This window comes from Pagrus major, chromosome 15 (assembly GCF_040436345.1).
Source record: "Pagrus major chromosome 15, Pma_NU_1.0".
Taxonomy (NCBI): Eukaryota; Metazoa; Chordata; class Actinopteri; order Spariformes; family Sparidae; genus Pagrus; species Pagrus major.
The window spans coordinates 8,598,488-8,620,933 of record NC_133229.1 but is presented as its reverse complement, the minus strand read 5'-3'; the positions used below and the strand labels follow the sequence as shown (position 1 = coordinate 8,620,933).

General features: G+C 39.3%; 4 protein-coding genes across 4 annotated transcripts; 1 reads left to right on the top strand and 3 right to left on the bottom strand.

Moving 5' to 3' along the window:
• Window positions 1-3,627: 3,627 nt before the first annotated feature.
• fuom (fucose mutarotase) lies at window positions 3,628-5,286 on the bottom strand. Its single transcript, XM_073481909.1, has 6 exons — window positions 5,180-5,286; window positions 4,924-4,992; window positions 4,766-4,836; window positions 4,551-4,649; window positions 4,381-4,454; window positions 3,628-3,952 (listed from the first exon to the last, which is right to left on the bottom strand). Exons 1-6 carry the CDS (start codon window positions 5,262-5,264, stop codon window positions 3,886-3,888), a joined length of 465 nt encoding a protein of 154 aa, XP_073338010.1. The 5' UTR covers window positions 5,265-5,286; the 3' UTR covers window positions 3,628-3,885.
• A 3,405-nt stretch (window positions 5,287-8,691) lies between these two features.
• On the bottom strand, window positions 8,692-14,245 carry echs1 (enoyl CoA hydratase, short chain, 1, mitochondrial). Its single transcript, XM_073482424.1, has 8 exons — window positions 14,093-14,245; window positions 11,877-12,074; window positions 11,611-11,738; window positions 11,124-11,223; window positions 10,907-11,011; window positions 9,434-9,553; window positions 9,273-9,340; window positions 8,692-9,184 (listed from the first exon to the last, which is right to left on the bottom strand). Exons 1-8 carry the CDS (start codon window positions 14,181-14,183, stop codon window positions 9,119-9,121), a joined length of 876 nt encoding a protein of 291 aa, XP_073338525.1. The 5' UTR covers window positions 14,184-14,245; the 3' UTR covers window positions 8,692-9,118.
• A 1,479-nt stretch (window positions 14,246-15,724) lies between these two features.
• sprn (shadow of prion protein) lies at window positions 15,725-16,225 on the top strand. Its single transcript, XM_073482395.1, has one exon. The coding sequence runs from the start codon at window positions 15,725-15,727 to the stop codon at window positions 16,223-16,225; it is 501 nt and encodes a 166-aa protein (XP_073338496.1).
• A 1,540-nt stretch (window positions 16,226-17,765) lies between these two features.
• Window positions 17,766-21,676, bottom strand: mtg1 (mitochondrial ribosome-associated GTPase 1). Its single transcript, XM_073481896.1, has 11 exons — window positions 21,301-21,676; window positions 21,141-21,205; window positions 20,282-20,386; window positions 20,101-20,187; window positions 19,921-19,977; window positions 19,488-19,578; window positions 19,345-19,406; window positions 19,153-19,249; window positions 18,958-19,039; window positions 18,739-18,851; window positions 17,766-18,034 (listed from the first exon to the last, which is right to left on the bottom strand). The coding sequence occupies exons 1-11, from the start codon at window positions 21,401-21,403 to the stop codon at window positions 17,937-17,939; spliced, it is 960 nt and encodes a 319-aa protein (XP_073337997.1). The 5' UTR covers window positions 21,404-21,676; the 3' UTR covers window positions 17,766-17,936.
• Between the last annotated feature and the right edge of the window lie 770 nt (window positions 21,677-22,446).

The window sequence follows — 22,446 nt, the reverse complement described above, 5'->3', positions numbered from 1 at the left end:
TTTGGGTAGGAGACAGCAGACGACTCAGTGACCTGGGAATGGGGCTGGTCGAGGGGTAACATTGGACTTGTACATATGGATCTGATAGAGAGGGCAGATAACCAGCAGACGCAGTGGAGCCATCCCTTGAACGGAGCAGGAAGTGTGTGTCTGTCTGCTCCTGTTCTACTGTACACTGTGTATATGTGTGTGTATGTGGGCTGAATCCTGTTGTCATGAGACATTGTTAGCCCATATGTTAACTTAATGACCCTCCTACTGTTGTATGGACAGTGCACGAGGTGTCTCACGGCAGCTTGATGGAGGGACTGCGAGACGCAGAAACACTGAGCTGAAATAAAGTCACATTCTTTAACGGTGTATGTGTGTTAGATTACTTTAAATTGGATTATGGTGTATTGCAACTTACAGATGTTTAGCCTCAGAGTTAAAAGTTTTCTTACTTGGCCACATATCAGAAACATCTATTCATAAAGTGAGTTTTAATTTAAACAACTTATTCCATACTTTAAATGTGCGGCTGTTTAATTCAGAAACAGCGAGTTCTGCAGTCTGACAAGGATCTTTGCATGGATGTAAATTAGAGCTGACACATTCAACAGTTGCTTCAGTAAGTGCTGTGCCTGCCGTTAAGATCACAGACCGATCATCTGCCTCCAATCTGTCCCCGGCACGGTGGGTGTGTATGTAAGGGGTAATTAGTTGTTTTAAATGATTAAAGCTGTATGAAGAAGGAGTCTGTGTCTGAAAAGGTTCCGGGAAAACTCCGCCCAGCATGGTGAGTATTATTGCTTCATGGTAATATCATACGTTTAGAAGACTTGACTCTTAAAACAACTCTAAATAATACACATTTTATGCACACAGTCCCTTCTTATGAATAATTAATTGACCAGCTGTAAATCCCAAATCACTGCATTTAAACAATAAAGCAGAAGTTGTACGATGCTGTTGTGCTGTTTACAAAAAATGACTCGCACAAAGCAGGACCAATAGTCAGCTCTGGACTTCTGCAATAAGAGAAAACAGGATGTCAAAAAGGTTATCACTTTATTGCTAGTATTATTATTGAACAAATCAAAATGTTGTTCATTGAAAGGTCAGGGATCAATGTTAATACAATTCATCAGTAAGCCTACGGCACCAGAATTAATGCGAAGCCATCATAATAATATCCATCCATAATACAAAGAAGAACATTAAATAAAATAATTTTAAAAATTGGGTTACACTTTATTTTTGGTCAAAGTGTTTAGCGTGTACAATCAGTGAATAAACATTTTATATATGATTTATAACAAATGATAATCTGGTTGTAAGCAGATATAAATATTTATTAATGTAATTGTCAACAAGTCAAGCAGATAGATACAGATACTGAATGGTCATTAAAGTAAAACACAGATGGAATAACATAAAATACAGTATGTCTTGATTAAAAATGTCTGTTTGTTATAAACCATTTATTAAATGTTTGTACAGTGCTTATAAATACTAAGAACGGGGACTTTAAGTAAAATGTCACCACACTTGGAGTGACTTCACTCAGTCAAAGCAAAGTGCTGAGAGGCAAGCTGTATAATTAATTGCTGCATTTCAGTCTCAACAGACTGACTCAGCAATGTGTATTTATTATACATGTAATATTGTAATTAAACTTTATTTATAATGCACTGTAGTCACATTGAACCCAGGTAGCAGGGACAACCCCCTGAAGGAGATTAGAGAAACGATTACTGCGTTATAAAGATTAAATATCTCAACCTCAGCTTTAAGGTCATAGAGTTGTATAACCTTGAAATCGCTGAGTGCTGATATGGAAGATTAATCACAAAACTCAAGTTATAATACTTAACGCATTCAAAAAATCAGACATAAGTAGAACAACAAAGGTTAACAAAAACAAGTGACATTAATCGTAATAAGACCATATACACTGTACATGCACACAGCACATTAACACTTAGTAGACTTGATGACAGGATGAAGAGATTAACTGTGGTCAGCTTTGAGCAGAGACTCAATATGGACAAAATGTCGCTAAAGGCAGTTTACATTTTTCAAACTCAGAGCCACTTTGTTAAACACAGACTAGATACACAGATGGATAACTCACAGCTGACGTTCCTGTATTCAAAAGATACAAAGGTCAAAAAATATGACTGTTTTATTGGTGGAACTTTGGCCTTTTATTTCCACTGCAGGTGGACTGAAGTGACAGATTTCTTGCAGTTCAGATCCAAAACGTTGAGCTGAAGGCAAACACCATGTTCAGGTAAGAAAACTGCAGTCTTGTCGCCCAGATTTTAGTGATTGTTAACCTGGTTTTAATGTTTAACTGTTAAAACATTTTTTTCCTCTTCGACCGGATAAAGATTTGTTGTGTAATGTCTGCCATGAAATCTTGACATTAACCCAGACTCTCTTTTCTTGTAGGTTTTCTCTAATCGTCTGTGCTGCTCTGATATTTGGCGTCACAGCAAAGCCATATAAACCCTTGGTATGTATATATTGTATATATTATGTACAGTATGTATGTATATATTGCTCCTGGCTGTATATGTTTGTACTGTCAGTAACTTGTATTTGGTCAGCAGTCATGTAACAATTGTACTCTTTTCTCAGAATAAACTTGAGGATGAAGCATACCAGATTGCTGTTATGTAAGTTGTTATTTCCTTTAACTACTAAGCTAGTGAATAATCTTCCTTTGGATTGAGGAAATGCAGACTGAGGTTACATGATTTTTGTTTCAGGTCCATAGACGACAAAGGAAAGATGTCCTGGGGAATGGAAGTGGAGCCTCCAGAGGACATGGATAAGACTGACTTTAACAACTACCCTCGCATGAGGATTTGGAAGAGTATGACAGGAGGTGGACAGGACAAACCGTACCAGACAGCCGAAGAGGATTTGGATGAGCTGTACCACCCTTCAATGATCGATGTCCAAAACCAGGGCGCCCTTCCTGCTGTGGCTGTTCAGGCAGAGCCCTCGCAGGAAAAAGCCAACATTGAGGACAATCGAGCCCCTGAGGAGGATAGAGATGACATCGACCACCCTGTTTTCAGTGAGGTGGACCCACCAGAACCTGAGCAGGACTGGGATGATGTCTACCACAAAGAGAGAGAAGAGCTGTTGGTATATCTGGCCCCAATGATGGCTGAACGCGAAGCTGGTGCAGAGGTCCAAGTTGGGTACTCTGAACCAGAGAAGGATGAAGACGAGCTGTATCATAAGGACGAGCAGTTATTGCCTGTGCAGACAAAGGTGCTGAAACGTGAGGTCAGGGGTGCAAGTGTCAGAGTTCACCTTCAACCAGAGGAGGACTTTGATGACCTGTACCACAAAGATGTCCTCCAGCCCGTCCCTTACCAAGGTGAAGCTGAGGCCGCCGCTCCTGTTGATGTGCCATTTCAGAGGAAGCACAGCGAACCAGAGGAAGATCTGGATGATCTCTACCACCAGTGATCATTTAATAACTCCACCTGTGTTGATCCTTAACTTTTCAAATCAGACATAGCTGATACACTGTTGCTGCGACAGGTAAATAAATGTGTCGAATGAACACTGTGTTGCTCATACTGTGTGTATTTACAGCAGCTGATAAAGATACTTTAACACTAATCAAAGACTTCATGTGTTTTATTTATTGAACAGTCTGTGCAATGCAGATATTAGTTACAAAAATACAAAATGCATTTCTAAACAGAACATTAATCAGATAATTGTACAGTATTGATTACACATAAACAAGAATAAAGTACGCTTTGAAACCTGAACAAAACTTCATTTTATGCAAAAAATATTTACTATTCCCTGTAAAGAATTACAGTTGTGACTGAAATCAACATTAGATCATTGTCAAGTGTGTGTGCGTGTGTATCACTGCAGCAGCTCAGCAGGAATTACCCCCTTCTTCAGTATCAGATTACCATACAGAGCTGTCTCCCTGCAGAGGAAAATAATTAAATGTGTCAGCTTCATTTTTAAAGAGACGTTTGAAATAATGAGACTTTTGTGATGATTTTAGAGCATTAACAAACTGTTCATTATTCATTGAAATTCAGCCCGCTCCAGACCTCTGAATCACCTCCCACATCTCATATTTGTTCAGAAATTATAAGAGAGTGAGAGAAATTCAATCTGATTATCATTCTAGTGAATCACACAGATTAAGGTGCCCATTTAATGTCTTTAAGGTTTGCTAATTTCTAAAAAGAAAAGGAAAAGACAAGTAGCAAATTAAATCTTAACAAAGGTTTATCTTGTAGAGGATGTATGTCTTTTAAAAGTAGCACGTGCTTTTATAAACATATTGCTGACACAGAATGAAACATTCAGCTGTAATATTCAAATCAAGGCAGAGAGAATACACACCCTGTTGCCACAACAGCAAAAGCTTTCTTGGCTCGTTCATAGAAAGCAAACCTTTCCACTGTCTCAATAGAAGTCTGTGGAAACAGAAATCAACACACAAAGAGTCAGAACTCAAAGGAACAGTGTTACTAACTGAATTATTCAATCATTGTGTGGACAGGCTGTTTTACCGGAGCACCAGTCTCAATTAGGAGACCCCTGTAAGTGACCCACACAGGGACGGCTAGACCCCTCTGTTTGTCACTGTCTACCAGATCCATGACTGCAGCCTGTGGACACATATTACAGATTAAACAAAATACATTTTAAAAGAAAAACGTGCTCATGAATGCCACTGACAAGACATCACTCAGTGGTTTAAGCTTCAGATTTATGGGCCCAGTACCGCATGGGGAACATAGGTATCCAGGGGCAACAGCTTCAAAATGGCTTCCAAAAGCTTTGGGATTCCCAAACCTGCATAAAGATTACAGAGAGCTGAAACAATTAACTATAAACACACTCATCCAACATTTTTATTGACGGATTAATGGATTTACATACCATCAGCTCTGATCTCTTTTGGCCCACAAGCACAGATGGAAGATGTTGGAAAATTTGCATCAGCAAGAACTGAAAAAGGAAAGAAAAAGAGTGAATGACTGAATGTGCCCTTACAGCTACAGGTCAATGATCCTGTGAAACCTGCTCTGTCACTCTTTACACTGGTGTTTACTTTAACTTGGGTTCGCTTACAAACGTTACAGGCTAGCACAGCCTATTAGACAGGCGACTTAGTGTATGTAATTAAACATCATACCTATTTCATCCCCATGGCCCATTTTAGCGAGAGCATAGAGCAGCTCAGGTGATAAAACAGAGGGGATCCCTTTCAGTACGACCATACTAGCAGCCAGAGAGAACACAGAACTGGAGAGTGCGGAAGCGAAGCGAGAGCAGTCACACCAGCGTACTTCCGTCTTCGTTTAGAACCGCCAGACATGCTAGCCGATAAAAAAACAAATCCCTTTTAGAGAAAAACAGACGCCCTTTAGCGAGAAGCTAGTTTCGTGTGTGTTACAGTTTTGTCTCCGGTTGGTCACTAAGCCATATTTCAGACTTCTGTTTCATGTTTCGGTCTGCCGGAAGGACGTTTTTGTAGTCAAGAAACTATCTTGTTATTGAACTTCATCCTCTTTGCAGAGGCGAGGAAACGCGTCATGTGATAGAAGACGCCAATCTGATTGGTTAGAGGGGCCCTTTAAAAAACATTCAATATTCTAAAATAAAGTCCTATTGCTATCATCATATAATCAGGTTTTTTATCACGTTTTTTAAATTTTCCTCGTGAATTGTGGCCCAAATTCCGACATTGTGAGAATCAAGCTATAACACAAACATAACATGAAATGAGACTAAAATGTATAGTTTGTGTTCAATTAAATAATTAATTTCGCTATTTTGTACTTCGCTTCTGCAAACACACTAAGCAAAACACTACACAGTAGTCTATTTCAAGGTATAGGGTGGTGTCATTAGTCCGGCAGACTTCATAGTCGGTTAATCTTTGGCCTGTGTTGTTTCTGACACCCTTGGGTGGGCATAATTTAAAGCAGACACCGGTGAATGTGCTATTCCGACACGGTCTCTGGTGCCAAGAATGTGAGATAATGAAAATATTTGTCAGATGAAAACCACTCCACCCCGGCCCGTTTCATCTGAGCCAGAGAAACTCTCAGCTGGATGGCAGAAAAATGCTGAGGAATCCTTTCCACGACCGCAAGAAGCAGATCTGCATATAAAAAGGCTTTTATAAAAGTCGAGTCACAGTTCAGCATCGCGGGCTTGTGGGCCTATATACCGAATTTACAATCCTTAAACAGCTGCTGTTAATAACGAACAGGAGAAATATGTTGGTACTTTATTGCATGTTTTGCATCTGCAAATATTAGCCATATATGTTCATACTATTCCTGCATTCCAGACCTGCAGTGTAGTTTGGTTTATTCCTCTTATATTCTCCCAGGATACATCTAAAAATACTGTGTTTTCACATATGTAGGAAACTATTATCATCTATAAATATAATTTCATAAATTCCATAATGAAAAGCATCCATGTTTATGTCGCTGCTTCCCTTTGCTTTGCTCTAAGTTATGCAACGTTTTTAAGGATTTTAAGAACACGTGCATGTAAATCTGATCTCTTTAAAAAGGAATTTGATGCAAAAAAACACAGATAAAGTGGCCAACATGACTGAGCGGCACAGAGGCAGTGCAGTTTGGGACTATGTGAGTGGTTTCTGGAGAGGACAGGGAGGCTGCTGGGCAGGAGAAAGGGCCCTCGCAGGAGCCAGGCCTGTCTGCCGGACTGAAAGCCCCTTTCTCCCTCTCTGGACTCACGCTGCTCTCTCTTTATTTCGGCTTCTTTAAATGAGTTTATCACGCTATGAGGGTCTGCGCTGCCAAAATGTAACGTTTTGCCCCCTTTGTCCGCGCGGAGAGCCTCAATTGAGTCTACATTTATTATTTTGACCTTTCGCTATAGCCTCAAAGAGGAGCTTCTTTTCGGGCCCTCTCCGCAGACTTTTGTGCCTCCCCGCGGAGTGAGGAGACGAGTTTTTTTTTTTATTCTCCCCCCCTCCTCCTTTTTTTAAAAAAGTTTTGTTCCAGGGGGGCGACAAGAAAGCAAGCTCCAGGGGAATATTGAATGAAAATAAAAATCAATTAGGCCATGGCCTTGTGAAGATATGGGGCGCCGCCGTGTGAAGATCAGAGAGAAAAAAAGGTGGCTGGAGATGATTGGAGCGGCAGAGAAAGCGCACACTAACCAAATTTGTTCTGGTGTTTCCTTTGAAGTCAAAATGATGGTTTCATGTGCCCTCGATGAATATCAGCCAATAGGTGATGCACAACACTTAACATAATATAGATCAACATGCACGGCTCTTCTTTTTTAATGTCTATAATGAGACTTCATGCCTCTTTTTTGATGCAGCAGCGTAACTGCTGCCGAGATTACATGATTATTTTCTTCTGAATCATCACACCGGCAGTGTTGAGTTAAATCTTACATAAATAACCAGTTTCACACCAACATTTTGTTAAAAAGCTATCGGCTATAAGACCTTTAAATCAAGCTATTTGCTTATTTGTTCTGTGCTGTGACAAAATCTGGGTTTATGATTTTCAAGTAAAGAAAATACAAGTGAGACTGACTTCCACAGCCTGCTGAAAATATGCTCTCCTTAAAAAAAAAACTTCTGTGCAGTATTTTAATGTCTTTAAGTCTAATGACTTTATAACTGTCACATTACACTTAAATGAAGCGCTTCTCTGCATCCGACCCGCTGCGTGTCTGTGCGACAGGCCCATTGAGGTTACTGTGTGTAACAGCACAGGAGCGCCATCTTGTGGTGTGACTGTTTTAACGCTAGGTGGAGTGAACCCAGCTCTTCTGTTTCAGATTTATTGCAAATTGAACTACAAACAGGCTTATTTAAATGATTTGTTGTCACACTGTATCAACTAATATTGTGAGCGTATGCAGGCCTGTCCACAGAATGGCTGGGCCCCTGACATGGTACAGTGAATGGGCAACTTCTGTGCATTCATTAGCTGGACTTCTTAACTATTATCACCATCATCTTCTTCCTCACACCTCATTTGGTGGTGGCTCCTTCTTCTTGGCTACTAATCTTAGCTTTAACGTTAGCCTCCTGGCTGACTGGAAATGTCGGTCATTACATAATTGTTTCATTGCCAGCTTCCTCTTTTTCCTTCTCCTTTCTTCACTGGTATTTTGATTTATGTGCAACAACTCCTGCTTAATTTTCAGCAGCATAATTCTCAGGTGCTGTGGCCAGCTGCCCACAGTTCCCTTTTAAGTTTTGACATTGTGTACAAAAAGCAAAAGGTCCAGAGCGTAGAAGAAGCCCTTTAAACACGATCAGTTAAAAAAAATGAGCAATATAAGTGCTGCAAACTACTTACTGCACCAGAACCAAAACTAAGACCAGCAGTGAAAAAAATGTGGCACAAATACCAAAAATTATCTGCTGCCACCACTGCTGCAAAACAATTACAGATGAAATACTGCAGGACAGAGGGTTCTCATTATGAAACAGGCTACATTTTTACAAAAGGAGGAATAAATAAAATGTTTACTTTTCTTGTTTTAATCAGTGACTTGACATAAAATGTGGTTATCGTTGCTTACATTAGGATGGACATGACTATTGCTGGATCCCATGAGCCCCAGAAAGCTTTCCCCCTTTAAGTAATAAGTAAAACCTCAATGTGTGTTATTAAATACAGCAGATCTACAGCATACTCCCATTTCTCAGTTGCAGCACTGAAAACCACTCTGGAGCTTTATTTGTAAAATGTACACGGAAACAATTCACCTGCAAAATGCAGAAAAAACATTTTGACGATGAAAATGAAAAGGCAAAGTCAGTACAAATCATCAAGACTGATTCCTGCTATTACACACTGACTATTACAGTTATCAAATGTTGTCACATACAAACCCCCTGCACACCTGCACCCACACGTCATTTGATTTGAGTCTCATCAGGCGGGGCTTCCCTGTGATAAGACACTCCTGTGCACTCACTCAGGGCCAAATCCTAATTAAACACTTGTACGTTCCACTACAATCAGGATTTTTGCATCATTCAACTTATTGCAGATAAGGAATTGACCAGCTGATACCAGGAAACGTTGTGATCTTGGCTGTGCTCTTGTTCTGTTGTTTTCTACTTGTCCTGGAAACTGGCCTTTCTCTTCTCCACAAATGCTGTCATGCCTTCTTTACGGTCATCCTGCAGGGAAAAACACAGACACACACATCATGATTGGACTGTCAACACCAGAGTCGACCCCCCTCCCTCGCTCTCACACTCTACTCACTGTGGCAAAGGTAGCGTGGAATAAGCGCTTTTCCAAACGGTTACCCTCAGCCAAAGTCAGTTCATAAGCTGCAATCACATGAAGGAACAAGTCAGACAACATTGAAAATGATTACATTTACTAAGTTTTAACATTCAACTTAATAGAATTAGTTTACACACCTGCATTAACAGCCTCTTTAGCCATAGCAGAGACCAATTTGGAGTTGGAAGCAATTTTCTCCCCACATTTAACAGCTTCAGTCACCAACTGGTCCACAGGACAAATTTTACTCACCAAACCTGGGAAACACAAAATGTTAGAGTCCAACATAATCATTTTTAGAGAACCAAGTGTAAATGCACAGTGACGACAGTTTTTGGTTTGTGGTTGTTTTGAAGCCTCGAGTTTTTGGAGTCAGAAGTGACCATATTTGTTTGAGAGAGTAGAGCTGGAGAGACCTAAAACATGCCCTCATTTATCATCTATTTTACTGTAATTGGGAGCATAATTTACTAAATGGATGTCATGCTGTGTTGGAGAAGACTTGAAACTAGTGATTGAAACCATAAACTCATCAGGAAACTGTTTACTGAAGTGATAAATCAAGTCACAAGTGGGGTCATTTTCTAGTAAACTTACATACAATCAAACTTCTTTTTGAAAACCGTGTAGTCGCCCCCTGCTGGCCTTTAAAATTAATGCTTAAAGTTTGAGGCACTTTCACGCTGACTTCACTTTTCAGACCTGAAAGCTCTGCGTATATTTTATACAGTCAACGAAGAGGACAGTTTATTATAAGGTATGCTGGTACAGTATAATGTAAGAAGTGCATATGACATCTTTAGTCAAATGTCTGTACTGTAAAAAGATTAGCATCGCTGTTACCCAGAGGTGGAGGAAGAATTCAGAAGCTTTACTTAAAAATAGCACCAATACAGAAATGTGAAAGTACTCAGGTACAAGTACAAGTTCTTCATTCAACCCTAAAAATATGGTAATGTTGTCAGCTACATTTACTAGAAGTAAAAGTACCTATACTAGAGTAAAATGTCACCTGTTACTGACATATTATTTATTTAACTATTAGATTTTTATTGTTGTTCCTGTGTGTAGGAGCGTTTTGCTGTTGTAGCTTGTCGAGGTGGAGCAAGATTTAACTACTTCCTACACAGTTCGGTACTTTTGCACTGGGGTTGGACTTTGCTTTACAAATTTATATTCATTTTATGGACTTCTATCTTATCTTCTGCTTTTGGAAATGTTCTTTTGAAATAATGGAAAACTCCTTGAACCTCGACTAAATTCTTTAAATGAGACAATCTGATAAGTCTACAGGGCGGAAATCTCTTTGTTGGAGCGGCTTACACCTCAGACATCTGAAATCTGATCCCCCATGAAAACACTTGTTTGCCCAGAGGTCACAGGGCAAACAAGTGTTTTGTAAGCTTATTATATATCGTTTTACGCAACATCTTAATCTACAAAGTAACTAGTGATTACACTTTTCACATAAATGAAGTGGTGTAAAAAGAAAATTTTCAGTTCAGGTAAAAAGAAGCATAAAATAGAAATGATCAAGTCAAGCACAAACGCTTCAAAATTGTACTGAAGTACAGTACTCAAGTAAATGTCCTCTCCAGCCCTGCTGTCACCTGATTGCTTGGCTTCTTGAGCATTAATTTTGTCTCCTGTGAGTACCAGCTCCATTGCCAGGGATTTGCCAACTGCGCGGGTCAGCCTCTGGGTGCCTCCCGCCCCTGCAGGTAGACAGATGTTATGAACAGCTGCTCCAAAAACAAGAACCGGTGACCTTAGAATAAGGAAGTGAAGTCTGAACAGGAAGGAAAGTGGATAGAAATTAGTGTTTACCAGGAATGGTCCCCAACAGGATCTCTGGTTGGCCGAACTGTGCCTTCTCTCCGGCATAGATGATGTCACACATCATGGCCAGCTCACAGCCTCCGCCCAGCTGAAAGAGAAGAACATATATTATATTATAATTATAAAAGGGATAAAAGCTACACTCTATGGCCAAAAGTATGTGGTCACACCTTTCTTTTTGGTATGAAGCTATTTTCATGTCTGCCCTATGCTTTGGATACAACTGATCCAAATATTTTGGTTACATGCACGGCCCCCGTAGAAAACTTTAGTCTAGCCAAGGTTTGATGCTGAGAAAGGCCATCTTTGCCAAGAATAACAATCTGATTTCTGACACTTCCATTAACTTTCAGAAACTTTCTTCTTATTTCCAGGTTTACGTGACGATATTAGAGATTTTTGATGTGGTCTCAGACTTTTGGACTCCACTATAAATATATAATGCGTATAAATCAAATTAAAAAGAGACACTCACAGCAAATCCATTGACAGCTGCAATCACAGGCTTCTTCACTGTGGACACTCTGTTCCAGTGAGCCAGGAAGTTCCCACCGTAACACTCCTGGAAGGTTCGATTCTGCATCTCTTTAATGTCGGCTCCCGCTGAAGAACACAAAAGTCGAGCTCAACACTGAGCGGCATTGTGAACAGCTTATTGTAATTTCTTTGCTCCTCACAGGAGGAAAAATACAACAACAACAAAAAAAAAACAAGCTAAGAAAACACTCTCGGTTCCCTCACCAGCAAAGGCTCTGTCACTGCCGGTGATGACGATAGCTCCGACGTCGCTGTCGACTTCGAAGGCATCCAGGGCCTGTCCCACCTCCTTCATCAGCCCATCACACAGAGCGTTAAGAGCCTTGGGTCGGTTCAGCTGGATGAAACCCACATTACTCTTCTCACCTCGCTTTTCCACCAAAATATACTCATACTGACCACCTGCAGGCAGAGAGAACCAACACAGATAGTCAGATTAGATTTTTGTGCACTCAAGGGTTTCTGTAAGGTTCAATGATTTGAGACTTTTCAGACCTTTTTAAAATCACAAATAATGCAATGTAATACCTGTTTCACTGTTGTGCTGGCCAACGTATGAAAATATGATGGTAAACCAGCAAGGAGGATATGGCATGTACTTATTAGGCTTTTTTTCAGGGCATATACCCTGTGCACAGTTTCTCACTGCTCTGTGGACTCATTAACCGGGAGCAGCACAGTCTGAAACCAGGTTAAGTGTCACTAAAGTAAGCAGAGTTTAGCCGTGATATCACAAAGAAAGGTAAAGTCCTGGTTAATCATTCAAGGAAAGATGAAGGATCCACCTTGACGCAGGGCTTTGACACCTGTAATGGCCTTGTGTCAAGGTGGCACAAGAAACAAGACTCGTGGTTGGTGCTTTCATACAGCTTTTTTGTAACTTGGGTCTTTAAGAGAAAATCCACCTGAAAACAGAATTTTCTCTCCAGGCTATTTCAATTATTTTGGACTGTTTAATCATCCATCTCTCTAAACTGGAAATCAGACCATCAAGACTGAACTTGATGGTTTGTTTGGAGTGACACTTTTTGGAGCTTAATTGACATTGAGTAACCAAATCTATTACCAATAGCTTTTTATATTGAGTTTTATATTAATGAACAAATGAAGGAATTAAGTTTTAATTATTGTGGCCAGCATGGGCTTACAAGACACCATAAATAAATATAAGTCAGATACAGAACAAATTGTCTATATTTTCAAACAATAAAATCTCAATAACTTGACCTCCTTCAGACATTTGTGTCCATAACAACATCACAGCTAATACTTGTACTGTACTGTGGCTGCAATTAACAATTATGTTCATCTTTGATTAATTTGTTGATTATTTTCTTTATTAATCAATTAGTTTTTTGGTCTACAAAATGTCACAAGATGGTGAAAAATGTCTGAGTGTTTCCCCAAGACCAACATGACGTCCTCAAATTTGTTGTTTTGTCCACAACCCTAACAGTTACATATCCTGCAGGAGTAAAAACACCAGAAAATGTTCACATTTAAGAAGCTGGAATCAAAGAATTTTGAACTAGTTTCCTGAAAACGATTGATTAAATCTTTTTTAATCAAACCAATTAATTGATTTTTAAAGTAGTTAGCAATAATAACATTGGAGAAATCAGAGTGAACAATGATGACATGGTCAATCATAACCACTTTAACAGGTGATTAAGATAAAGATATCACGTTTAAACATCAAAATTAAACAACCATTTGAATTTTTGATCATCCGTGCACACGAATACTCTGTGTTTCATAGAGAGTATGAGGGAAGGTCATCAAGCTGTAGATCACTGCTTTGGAGCCCTTGAGAGATGTCACAGCTACCCTGCCAGTGCCACATCTATGGAGGTGTTCTGGGATTTGTATCTAGGCTGAAAATATCACTGCAGTCTCACAACATTAAACAATCTTTTATTTATACTGATATTTTTAATGAAATTTTCCTTCAGCCACCAATTGTCGATCTTGTTGCTGTCCTCAGATGTTTTGATTTGAGCAGTCTTTTTTTCCATTGTTATGTTGTATGTCTTGTAATATCTTGGGACTGAGTCTGCAGTCCATAAATGAATAGTATCATATCAGACACGTTTACATTCCCAAATAACAGCTGAGCTGTTTAAAGTTATAGACAATAACACCTGTAAATTCCTTTTTATGGTGGAATTTCCCTTTACACAGGACTGGTCCTCATGTTAACAACATATTCCAGATTTATCCTCCATTAAAGTTCAGCACTCAAACGTTTAGTGGTGTAAATAACACTAAACACAGATAAATGTCAGAGCAGAATAAGTTAGCTACAGTGTGCCTGCTTCACCTGCGTCGCACATTGAGTGACGCATGTCTCTTGACATTGTGGCAGGCCAGTTGTTCATATATCTCCATTAAACTGACCCGGACAGGTTTTAAACACACACCTGAGCTGTAGAGACGAGCAGCAGACAGGACGGCCGGAGCTGCTCTGGAGGGCTTCAGGAGAGAAGCTGCACTTCTGCAGAGGAAAGCCATGACAGTGACGACGGAGGAGGAGGACTGTTGTCAAAGAAGTTGCTCCAAGATCGCTAGCTGCTCTTTCCTCTTGCGTCGTCTTCTTCGTTGGTGTTTTTCCAGGAGGTAGCACCAGCAAGAGCTCGCGTTACCGCCACCTGGTGTCTGCAGCGTGTAATTACGCTACCTTCCTAAATTTCTCACTTTTAAATACAATTAAATCAAATCTGCTTTATAAAAGTAGAGGCTGACTTATATAGCATGTCATTTATTTTACTGTTTATTTATTATTCAGGCTGCTCAAATATCATTCAATTTTAAGAGAATTGAAAAAGAAAAAACAATGGGACATGAGTTGCCCAACATTGATGTGTAGATGACTGTTATTGGTCATGCTGTGTGAGCATGTATTGTGGAATTATATTATGACTTGTGAAAAGAATAACAGGTGAGCCACATGTATCGACAGTATTTTATGGTCTTGGTTATGTACATTTTTCTTCTTTGTTCATGGAAGTGGTGGTATTGTGGTTGTAAAAGTGTATTATTTGTCTTGTGTAATTGTGTTTTGGAAGTTATACATTGAAATGAGCAGAATAATAATATAATATGACTGAATAAATGAAGTTAACCTGCTTACTTCCACGCACAGATTTATATTTTTAAAAAATATTAATATTAAAGACCCTTTTTTCTAAATAAGATAATAAGAAGCTGTTGAAGACTCACCCCAGTTTGACTCTCCTGACGCTCCTGTGTGAGCGCGCTGCGCGTTCTCGCTGTCATCTGCGTGAACGAGCCTGCATCCTCCGTGACAACTGCCTTTATCTCCTCCGAGTGCCAAAACAAATGTGGGGATACAAACACGGGAACAAGGTAAGCATCCGCCATTAGGATATACTGGTTAACGCGGGCCTGGTTGTATATACATACAGTGCATTTCTGTGTAAATGTGTGATTCCTTCAGGCTACAACACAACAGCTTACAGGCTAATTTATGAGAATACAGTGAGATGAACATCACGCATGTATCTACATTGTACATGCATTCATGTATGATCACATATCGACCGATAAATATGGAAAACATCTTTTACATTTCTACCTAATGGTCGGGTTACCTGCTAGATCTCTGTAATCCATTTCAAATGGTGGCCTATCATCAACAAATGTGCCATCTTTTGCCTTTTTTTTCATAATAAATCATCTATAGACTGGATGTTATTTCACGTACATTAAAGCCTAAAGCCGACGGCTGCTTTCTCTGTGGAGCATATTTATTTTTAAACTGACCTACTTTAATGGAGAGGGCCAATCTGCAACACAGAGATGTGTGTTTGTGAAGACCATATTCAACAACAACACTGAACAATACCAGGATGTCTCTCATTTGTTGCTCAGTACAATCTGAGCTCTTCCCTGCTGTTGAGAACATATTATGTCACACCTGTTCAGGATCATATTTGGAATTTGCTGAAATGATTACAACCCATAATCCAATGAGCATTCTTCATGTTTTACAATAATGGATGATATCGCCATAGATGCAGCATGCATCTAAAATGAGCTTCTCCATCATGTCTCCTTCATCACAGATGTCAGGGATGAACCAGGTGCTTGCAACAGTCTGGACTTGCCTCCTGCTCTCTGCTTTCCTCTGTGAGCCCGTGCTGTCCAAGGGCGGTCGTGGAGGATCCCGGGGCTCCTCTCGGGGGTCCTCCTCCCGCAGCTCCACGGCGGGGAACCACCGAGGAGCAGGCACATACGGTGGGACCCGCTCTCGCTTCAGGGCGGCAGGGCGGTCGTCCCCTGTGAGGGTGGCAAGTGCAGCAGCAGCAGGGGCGGCGGTGGCGTTAACAGCGGATAAATGGTACGCCTCTGCCTACCGCCGCAGCAACGCAGACAACTCAGATGAAGAGCTGGATTACTTCAACAGGACCAATTACTTTGATGCACTCATGTCAGGCTCAACTCAAAGGGGATTTTCTCTCCCTCAGATGGTTTCTATCATTGTTGCAACATTTTCCCCCAAATATGGACTCTTACTGGACAGTATACTGTAGATGCTCACGTTAATTTTTAGGATAAATTCATGATTCAGTCTAGAGCTGAGCTTCTGCATTGGATCTGACTAAAATGTGCAGGACTGGCTGGAACCTGCACTGTGAAGACCAGTTAGAGGTGCAACACATTGGTGGAAATAGTGCTGCAACTAAGGATTATTTTCACTGTCGATTAATCTGTTGATTTATATTCTTAATTAATTGGTTAGTTGTTTAGTCTCTAAAATGTCAGAAAATGGTGAAAAATGTTGATCAAGTCCAAGATGACATCCTCAAGTTTCTCCTTCTGTTCACAACCCAAAGTTCTTCAGTTTCCTGTCATCAGAAACCAGGGGAAGAAGAAACCAGAGAATATTCATATTTAAAAAGCTGGAATCAGAGAATTTTGCTTTTTTTTCTCTTAAAGAATGACTCAAACTGATTAATCAATTATGAAAATAGTTGGAGATTAATTTAATAGTTGACAACTAATCGATTAATCGTTGCAGCTCTAGGTGGCCAGAGACAACTGTTATAAAAACATCACTGTACTGTATGTTTTTACACATATAATCTTCTATACCAATGGACAAATGTACATTACCAGCACAGTATTCAATGTGACATTTCACCTCTCAGAGTGCTTTTCATCAAAGACAAAACTCAAGAATAACCAGAGTTTCCTTCCTTAAAGCCTGATTCCTGTATCTAAATGAAGAAAATGATTTATCAGAAAAATGTCACCAGCCTTCAGAAAGAAATCAAACCACAGGCTGCCAACTGTAATTGCACTGCCAAACTTAGCTGTATCTCAAAAATCTTTATTTTCATAATATGCACCACAAATGCGAGGTGAATGATCAGTGCTACTGCTCAGCACAACTGAGGTCAATTATTTGTATGTTTTCTCTTCGACAGAGTAAAAGCACTCAGTTGGCACCAGCATTATTCTGCCCCTGAAACGAAAACTGCCAAGTCACTTACAAAAAAAAAGTAAAAAGAAATCCATTAGACTTTTTGCTTTTAGAAAGGAAAATAAGCCGTTCTTGTTTTATACTCCATCCTTTCAGCGTAACCTAATTTCAAACTACTGCTTGGTGATCTGAATGATTTTTATGGCGGCTGTGAAAATGATTTTCTACCAAAAGATGGTGCAAATGAGAGTATTGTTTATTGCTAAAGCTGAACTGCATTTCCAACAATCATCTCAATTGTCTGTGCAATTTTATAAACTTGAAATGTATCAAATGTATTTCTCAGACCTGTGTTATGGGAGGGACACTAGAAAACAAACTGCTGCTCTCACTGTTATTCATGTCTCTGAAGGTTTTAAGGGTCTGTCTGCCATCCCAGAAAAGCTTTTTACCTGCAGTAGACACTCAGGAGCAACAGACTGTTCCATATTTATAAGTGCACTCTATTATATACTACACCACTTATGTACATACTAAATAAAGAGTTTGTGATCAATGTCTTTATGCTAATAAATATCCTGTTTACACCCTGACAGATGTTCGTCTCATGTATTATAAAAACAAAGCTGAGAAGAAATGTACCCGAATGAAGTCAAATAGTTTTATTTACAAATGATACAGAGCTCTGCTGACTTTTTATGTCATCCATAAACAAAACAAACTGCATCATGTCCCCAAAATGTCAAAGGCACGAGGACAGAGACTAGAATGTTCCCTTGATGACACTTTGGTGGCTTCTCTGGTTAAAATGGCTGAGGTCAGTCCAGCATTACTTGTCCCAGCTCTCCTTTCCTGAAGGCTCTGATGAAATCGTAAGCCGCTGCTGTGTAGTTTGGGATAGTGACGGTAATGTTCCCTGAGGGAGACATGAAACAAACATTTTCAATCATCTCTGAGACGTTGGTATGATGCACATTTTTCCTACTGATGTTCAAACAAATACAGATGTGGATTTCAGCATGGAAAACACATTTCTCTAGTATTCAGGATTAGAATATGTCTTCCTATGTTTCAAAAGCCAGTATTGTCACTACATTATCATTAGATAATTATGTAAATATAGCACATATCTGGAAACATGCTGAATCACTTTCTTGCTAAGATTGAGATGAGAAGATTGATTGCGTGGTCTGGATATAGTCCAATGAATTGGCACATTTTCTTGAACATTTATTATGATTAAGGCTGACAGGACACTGAGGATAAATGCAGTGATAACTTACTGCCAAAAAACAAATGTCATTTCATTTCATTACACCCACACTGAAATAGACTTATTAATATAATTAATCAGTGAGTTTTTAAGATGCTGGTAGTTGGATTTTGTTACCTTGGACAGAGCCAGGCTAGCTGTTTTAGCTGTTAGCTAAGCTAACCGGCTGCTGGCTTTAGTGTAATATTTATCGTACAGACATGACAGTGGTATAAATCATCTTATCCAAATCTTGGTCAGGATTACAAAAAATGTATTTCCCAAAATGTCAGACTGTTCGCTTTATTAATAGCTAGTCAATGACACTGAATGTAGCAGGAGTATGTGAAGGATTAGCTTTTTCTTACCCACTCCAGTAATGGCTTTTACCCGTTGAGTCTTCCCAAGTTTTACAGCAATACGTTTGAGGACATTCTTGATGTCATCACAAGGCTCTTGGAGGTTGTATTTCTCTACATAACTGCACATAAACACACACACACAGTTTTCTATCACAGCAATGTGAAGCAAAAGAAACACATTATATCAAAGTTCACTCAATCATAATTTATGGAGAAAGTTCACACCTGAAATTCCCGAGCCTGTTCAGAGAGTAAAGTAAGTAGTCAGCGATTATGTCTTCACCCACTAAATGGTCCAGAATAGTTCCTGGAAAGAAAAATATTAAAAATTAGTTAAAAAACACTTCTACATGGCGTTTCCTGAATGACAGCAATTCTTCTGAAGGAAGATAAAAATAATAATAATCATGCTCTAGTCACCACATAAAGCCAGCTTCATCCCTGTTTCAACACTCTCAATCTTAGGGGGCAGGACTCCTGGTGTGTCCAACAGGTGCATTATGGGTCGCTCACACACCTGAGGACAAAGCCAGCTATATATACTTTACAAATCTGCACACAGTGAACCCATAAATGGACATATTTAGAGACAAACACGTCTTCCACGCCCACCTGAATTTTAGTCAGGACTGCTTTAGTGATACCTGGCTCCCCACCTACTCGAGATGCACGACCTGAAATTGGAGTGAAATTACAATATCAATTACTTTAACGTCTAACAACAACTATCAAACACTCAATTTTACTGTGCATACCTTTTTTCAAGTATGTTCTCCTTAGGGCATTAATAAGAGATGACTTCCCCACATTGGGCACTCCGATCACCATCAGGCAATAATTTGTATTCTGAAAGAATCACAAGACAAAATTAGAGTACGGCCGATATATTAGGAGGAAAAAATGGGGTTGGGGAAGGAGAGAAAGGTTGTATAATTTGATAAGCATTGGTTGTAGCTCTGTTAAGGTATGACTACTCATTTTGTGGTATTGTTTGTCTTACATGTCACGTAGCTTATTGCAAAATATTGGTATTTGTGTATATTTTGGGGGATAAGTAACAAGAAAACCCTCTAGAACACAGTTTCTCAAACAGAGAGCACTGACAGCTGTAACATTTCCTCAGGGGTTATAATTTTAAGCTATAAAATAATAGAAAAATAATCATCAAATGGCCTCGAGTAAGCTTACCTCATCTCTGTTAAAGCGCGGTGTGCTCTCGATAATTTCAACCACCATTGGCACCAACTACAGAAAAAATAAAAAACAGAATTATTTGCACATTTATGCTCATAATCTTTATTCCATATCAGCTGACGACAAATTTCTGCAACAGTCAAATGTTTGGTACAAAGTGAAGATGACCTTTACCTTTTTGATGTTGTCATCTCTCTGCTTCAAACAGTCTGTGAAGAGAACATTCCTCACCCCGTTCTTTTCGAGTGTCTTCAGGATTCTCTACAGAGTAAATGTAAAGACAGAGTTTTGCGTCGCTGATCTTAAAACCCCTGATGACATGTGACTCTCCTGAAATTGCAGCACGACTTCTTACCTGCTTGTTGGACAGATCAGTGAGGTCCGTCTTGTTGAGAACTAGCAGATGTGGTCTGACATCTAGAGTCTCCTGAAACACAGGGTTTCTTCCAGAGAAGGGAATGTGCTTCATGTTAAAGAAAAAATAAATTTACCACCGCAGTAAACGGCAGCATGTTTGGATTCACCTGCTTGGGCTCCCAAGGGCATAATGCTACAATGCTACCTGGTCGCATATGTGCATGGTGATAAATAGTTTTAACACATTCATTTAAGAATATGAAATATTTAGAGTAAAATAAATAAATTCAAGCTTGTTTCAAGCAGTTCATGAACCGCTCTAAGATCAGACCATCTTTGCCCTCTTTGACTACTGTTCACTGACATTAATGTTTTTCCCCCTGTCTGCAGCACGTTCAAAATGTTGCTGCTGAGATTTTTCTTTTTTTTAAATTCACCAATTTGTCCTTTCTATGGCTTCTGACTGCTTTAAGAATTTATTTAAGTGTCAGCACCTGCAATCAGAAGGGCTTTCCTTGTGGTTGAAGATTAAACAACAGAGGTGAATATTTCTCTACTTTCACAGCTCACATATTATAGAATTATCTTTCTATGGAGATTATAGCATTCTCTATTTGATCATTCTTGTATGATTACTCTGTTTTTGTTTTATTGTGTTTTGTAAAGAAATGTGTTTCCTTGATTTGAAAAGTGCTGTATAGATATCATTAAACAACAGGCATCTCCTGGCACTACTATAGGAGCTACTAATACAACATCATGCTGTATGATATAACTTGAATCATCTTTGGATAATACTTGGTTACAATATTTCCTCTATATTCTAACTTTGATGCAGTAAACATAAAAAAGGATATTCTGGCATCATGGATTTCTATGACGCAGTCCACACTCTTGAGGCTGGCTTTCATCTGTCTGAGTCCTGCAAAGTGGAAACCATCATTGCAGCAATGATGAGACCCGTACGTTATATTACATTTGATATATTCTTGAGCTAACTTTAAGCAGAGCTGTCACCTTTAGCCATGTGTCCGGGGAACCAATGGGCCACGTCCCGTCCACCGAAGTCAAACACGGTTCTGAACTTCCCGACATTACGGAGCGCCTGGTACAGTTTCATCGTTAATATGACTAACTGGCTTTCATTTGTGGTACTGACAGACTAACTATGACCGACAGGCTCTTGCTAAGCTGGAGCTTGACATGTTGGTGGTGTGCTACACTGTTTACATGCCGGCTGGAAACTTGCCGTTAAACCCTTTTGTTCCGCTGTGAGACTATTTCTTCTTCTATACTTTTTGTGTGTGGTTTAACTGCTGTATTAGTGCCCTAATCGAGATGAAATGTGGTTAACTTTAATAAATATCTCTTGAACTCGTGCTGTGCAGCTATTAAATACCTGTATTGATAATCGTGGCTCAACACAGTTTTACAGTTACACGAAATTGCGTTAAAAATGGCGGAAAATAACAGAACCGTCCCCACAAGTATGTTTAGAGAGGATGCAGTCGAAATAAGTTACTCACGAAGTCAGAACAATTAAGGTGAAAGGAGAAAGATACATTTTGGGGGGGGGAAATAGAATAACGAGCACGAGCAGACGTAACAGACTACATGCACCTGCACGCATGCGTACTCGAGGGAGTCTTTGTAGTAAGTTTGTAGTTCATAAAGCATGACACTTGGTACACTTGTACAGTTTGGGGCCCTGAATATTTTCAGAGATGGCTACATCTGCTCGTTAATGAAAAAAATGAAAAATAAAAAATTGCATATTTAATCATTTGGTTAAGAAAAATTATTGTCTTTTATGATGTGTTTATTATAATTTGTCAACTTTAAACTTTGTAAAATCAAATGACAGACAACCACACACATGACTCTGAATAATAGCTGCTGGTGATTTAATTACAAGTGTGAGGTGTGTTCATGTGACGCAGCATCCATCTGCTGATATATATGTTTTAAACGTGTAATTAATTTTTATTTAAATAAACTAAATGTTTCTGCTGGGACATGTATCGACCATGTTTACACAACAACAAATGCAACATACAATCTGAAAAGGCACTGTGAGAGTCAAATACAGGTTAAAAACAAATCTGTTAAACATTTGTTTGCTCCGAATAAAAATCCCAACAGATCGAAAACTGAAATGGCTCA

Excerpts from the sequence above, each read along its gene's own strand:
- mtg1 (XM_073481896.1), bottom strand. The coding sequence starts at position 21,403 with ATGAAACTGTACCAGGCGCTCCGTAATGTCGGGAAGTTCAGAACCGTG. Across the intron at positions 20,188-20,281 it reads CTGATCTGTCCAACAAGCAG|AGAATCCTGAAGACACTCGA; the intron begins GTAAGAAGTCGT and ends TTTACTCTGTAG. Across the intron at positions 19,040-19,152 it reads GATGAAGCTGGCTTTATGTG|GAACTATTCTGGACCATTTA; the intron begins GTGACTAGAGCA and ends TTTTCTTTCCAG.
- echs1 (XM_073482424.1), bottom strand. The coding sequence starts at position 14,183 with ATGGCTTTCCTCTGCAGAAGTGCAGCTTCTCTCCTGAAGCCCTCCAGA. Across the intron at positions 12,075-14,092 it reads TGCTCGTCTCTACAGCTCAG|GTGGTCAGTATGAGTATATT; the intron begins GTGTGTGTTTAA and ends CTCTGCCTGCAG. Across the intron at positions 9,185-9,272 it reads TCCACGCTACCTTTGCCACA|GATGACCGTAAAGAAGGCAT; the intron begins GTGAGTAGAGTG and ends TTTTCCCTGCAG.
- fuom (XM_073481909.1), bottom strand. The coding sequence starts at position 5,264 with ATGGTCGTACTGAAAGGGATCCCCTCTGTTTTATCACCTGAGCTGCTC. Across the intron at positions 4,837-4,923 it reads AAAAGAGATCAGAGCTGATG|GTTTGGGAATCCCAAAGCTT; the intron begins GTATGTAAATCC and ends ATCTTTATGCAG. Across the intron at positions 4,455-4,550 it reads TAATTGAGACTGGTGCTCCG|ACTTCTATTGAGACAGTGGA; the intron begins GTAAAACAGCCT and ends CTGTTTCCACAG.
- sprn (XM_073482395.1), top strand. The coding sequence starts at position 15,725 with ATGAGCTTCTCCATCATGTCTCCTTCATCACAGATGTCAGGGATGAAC.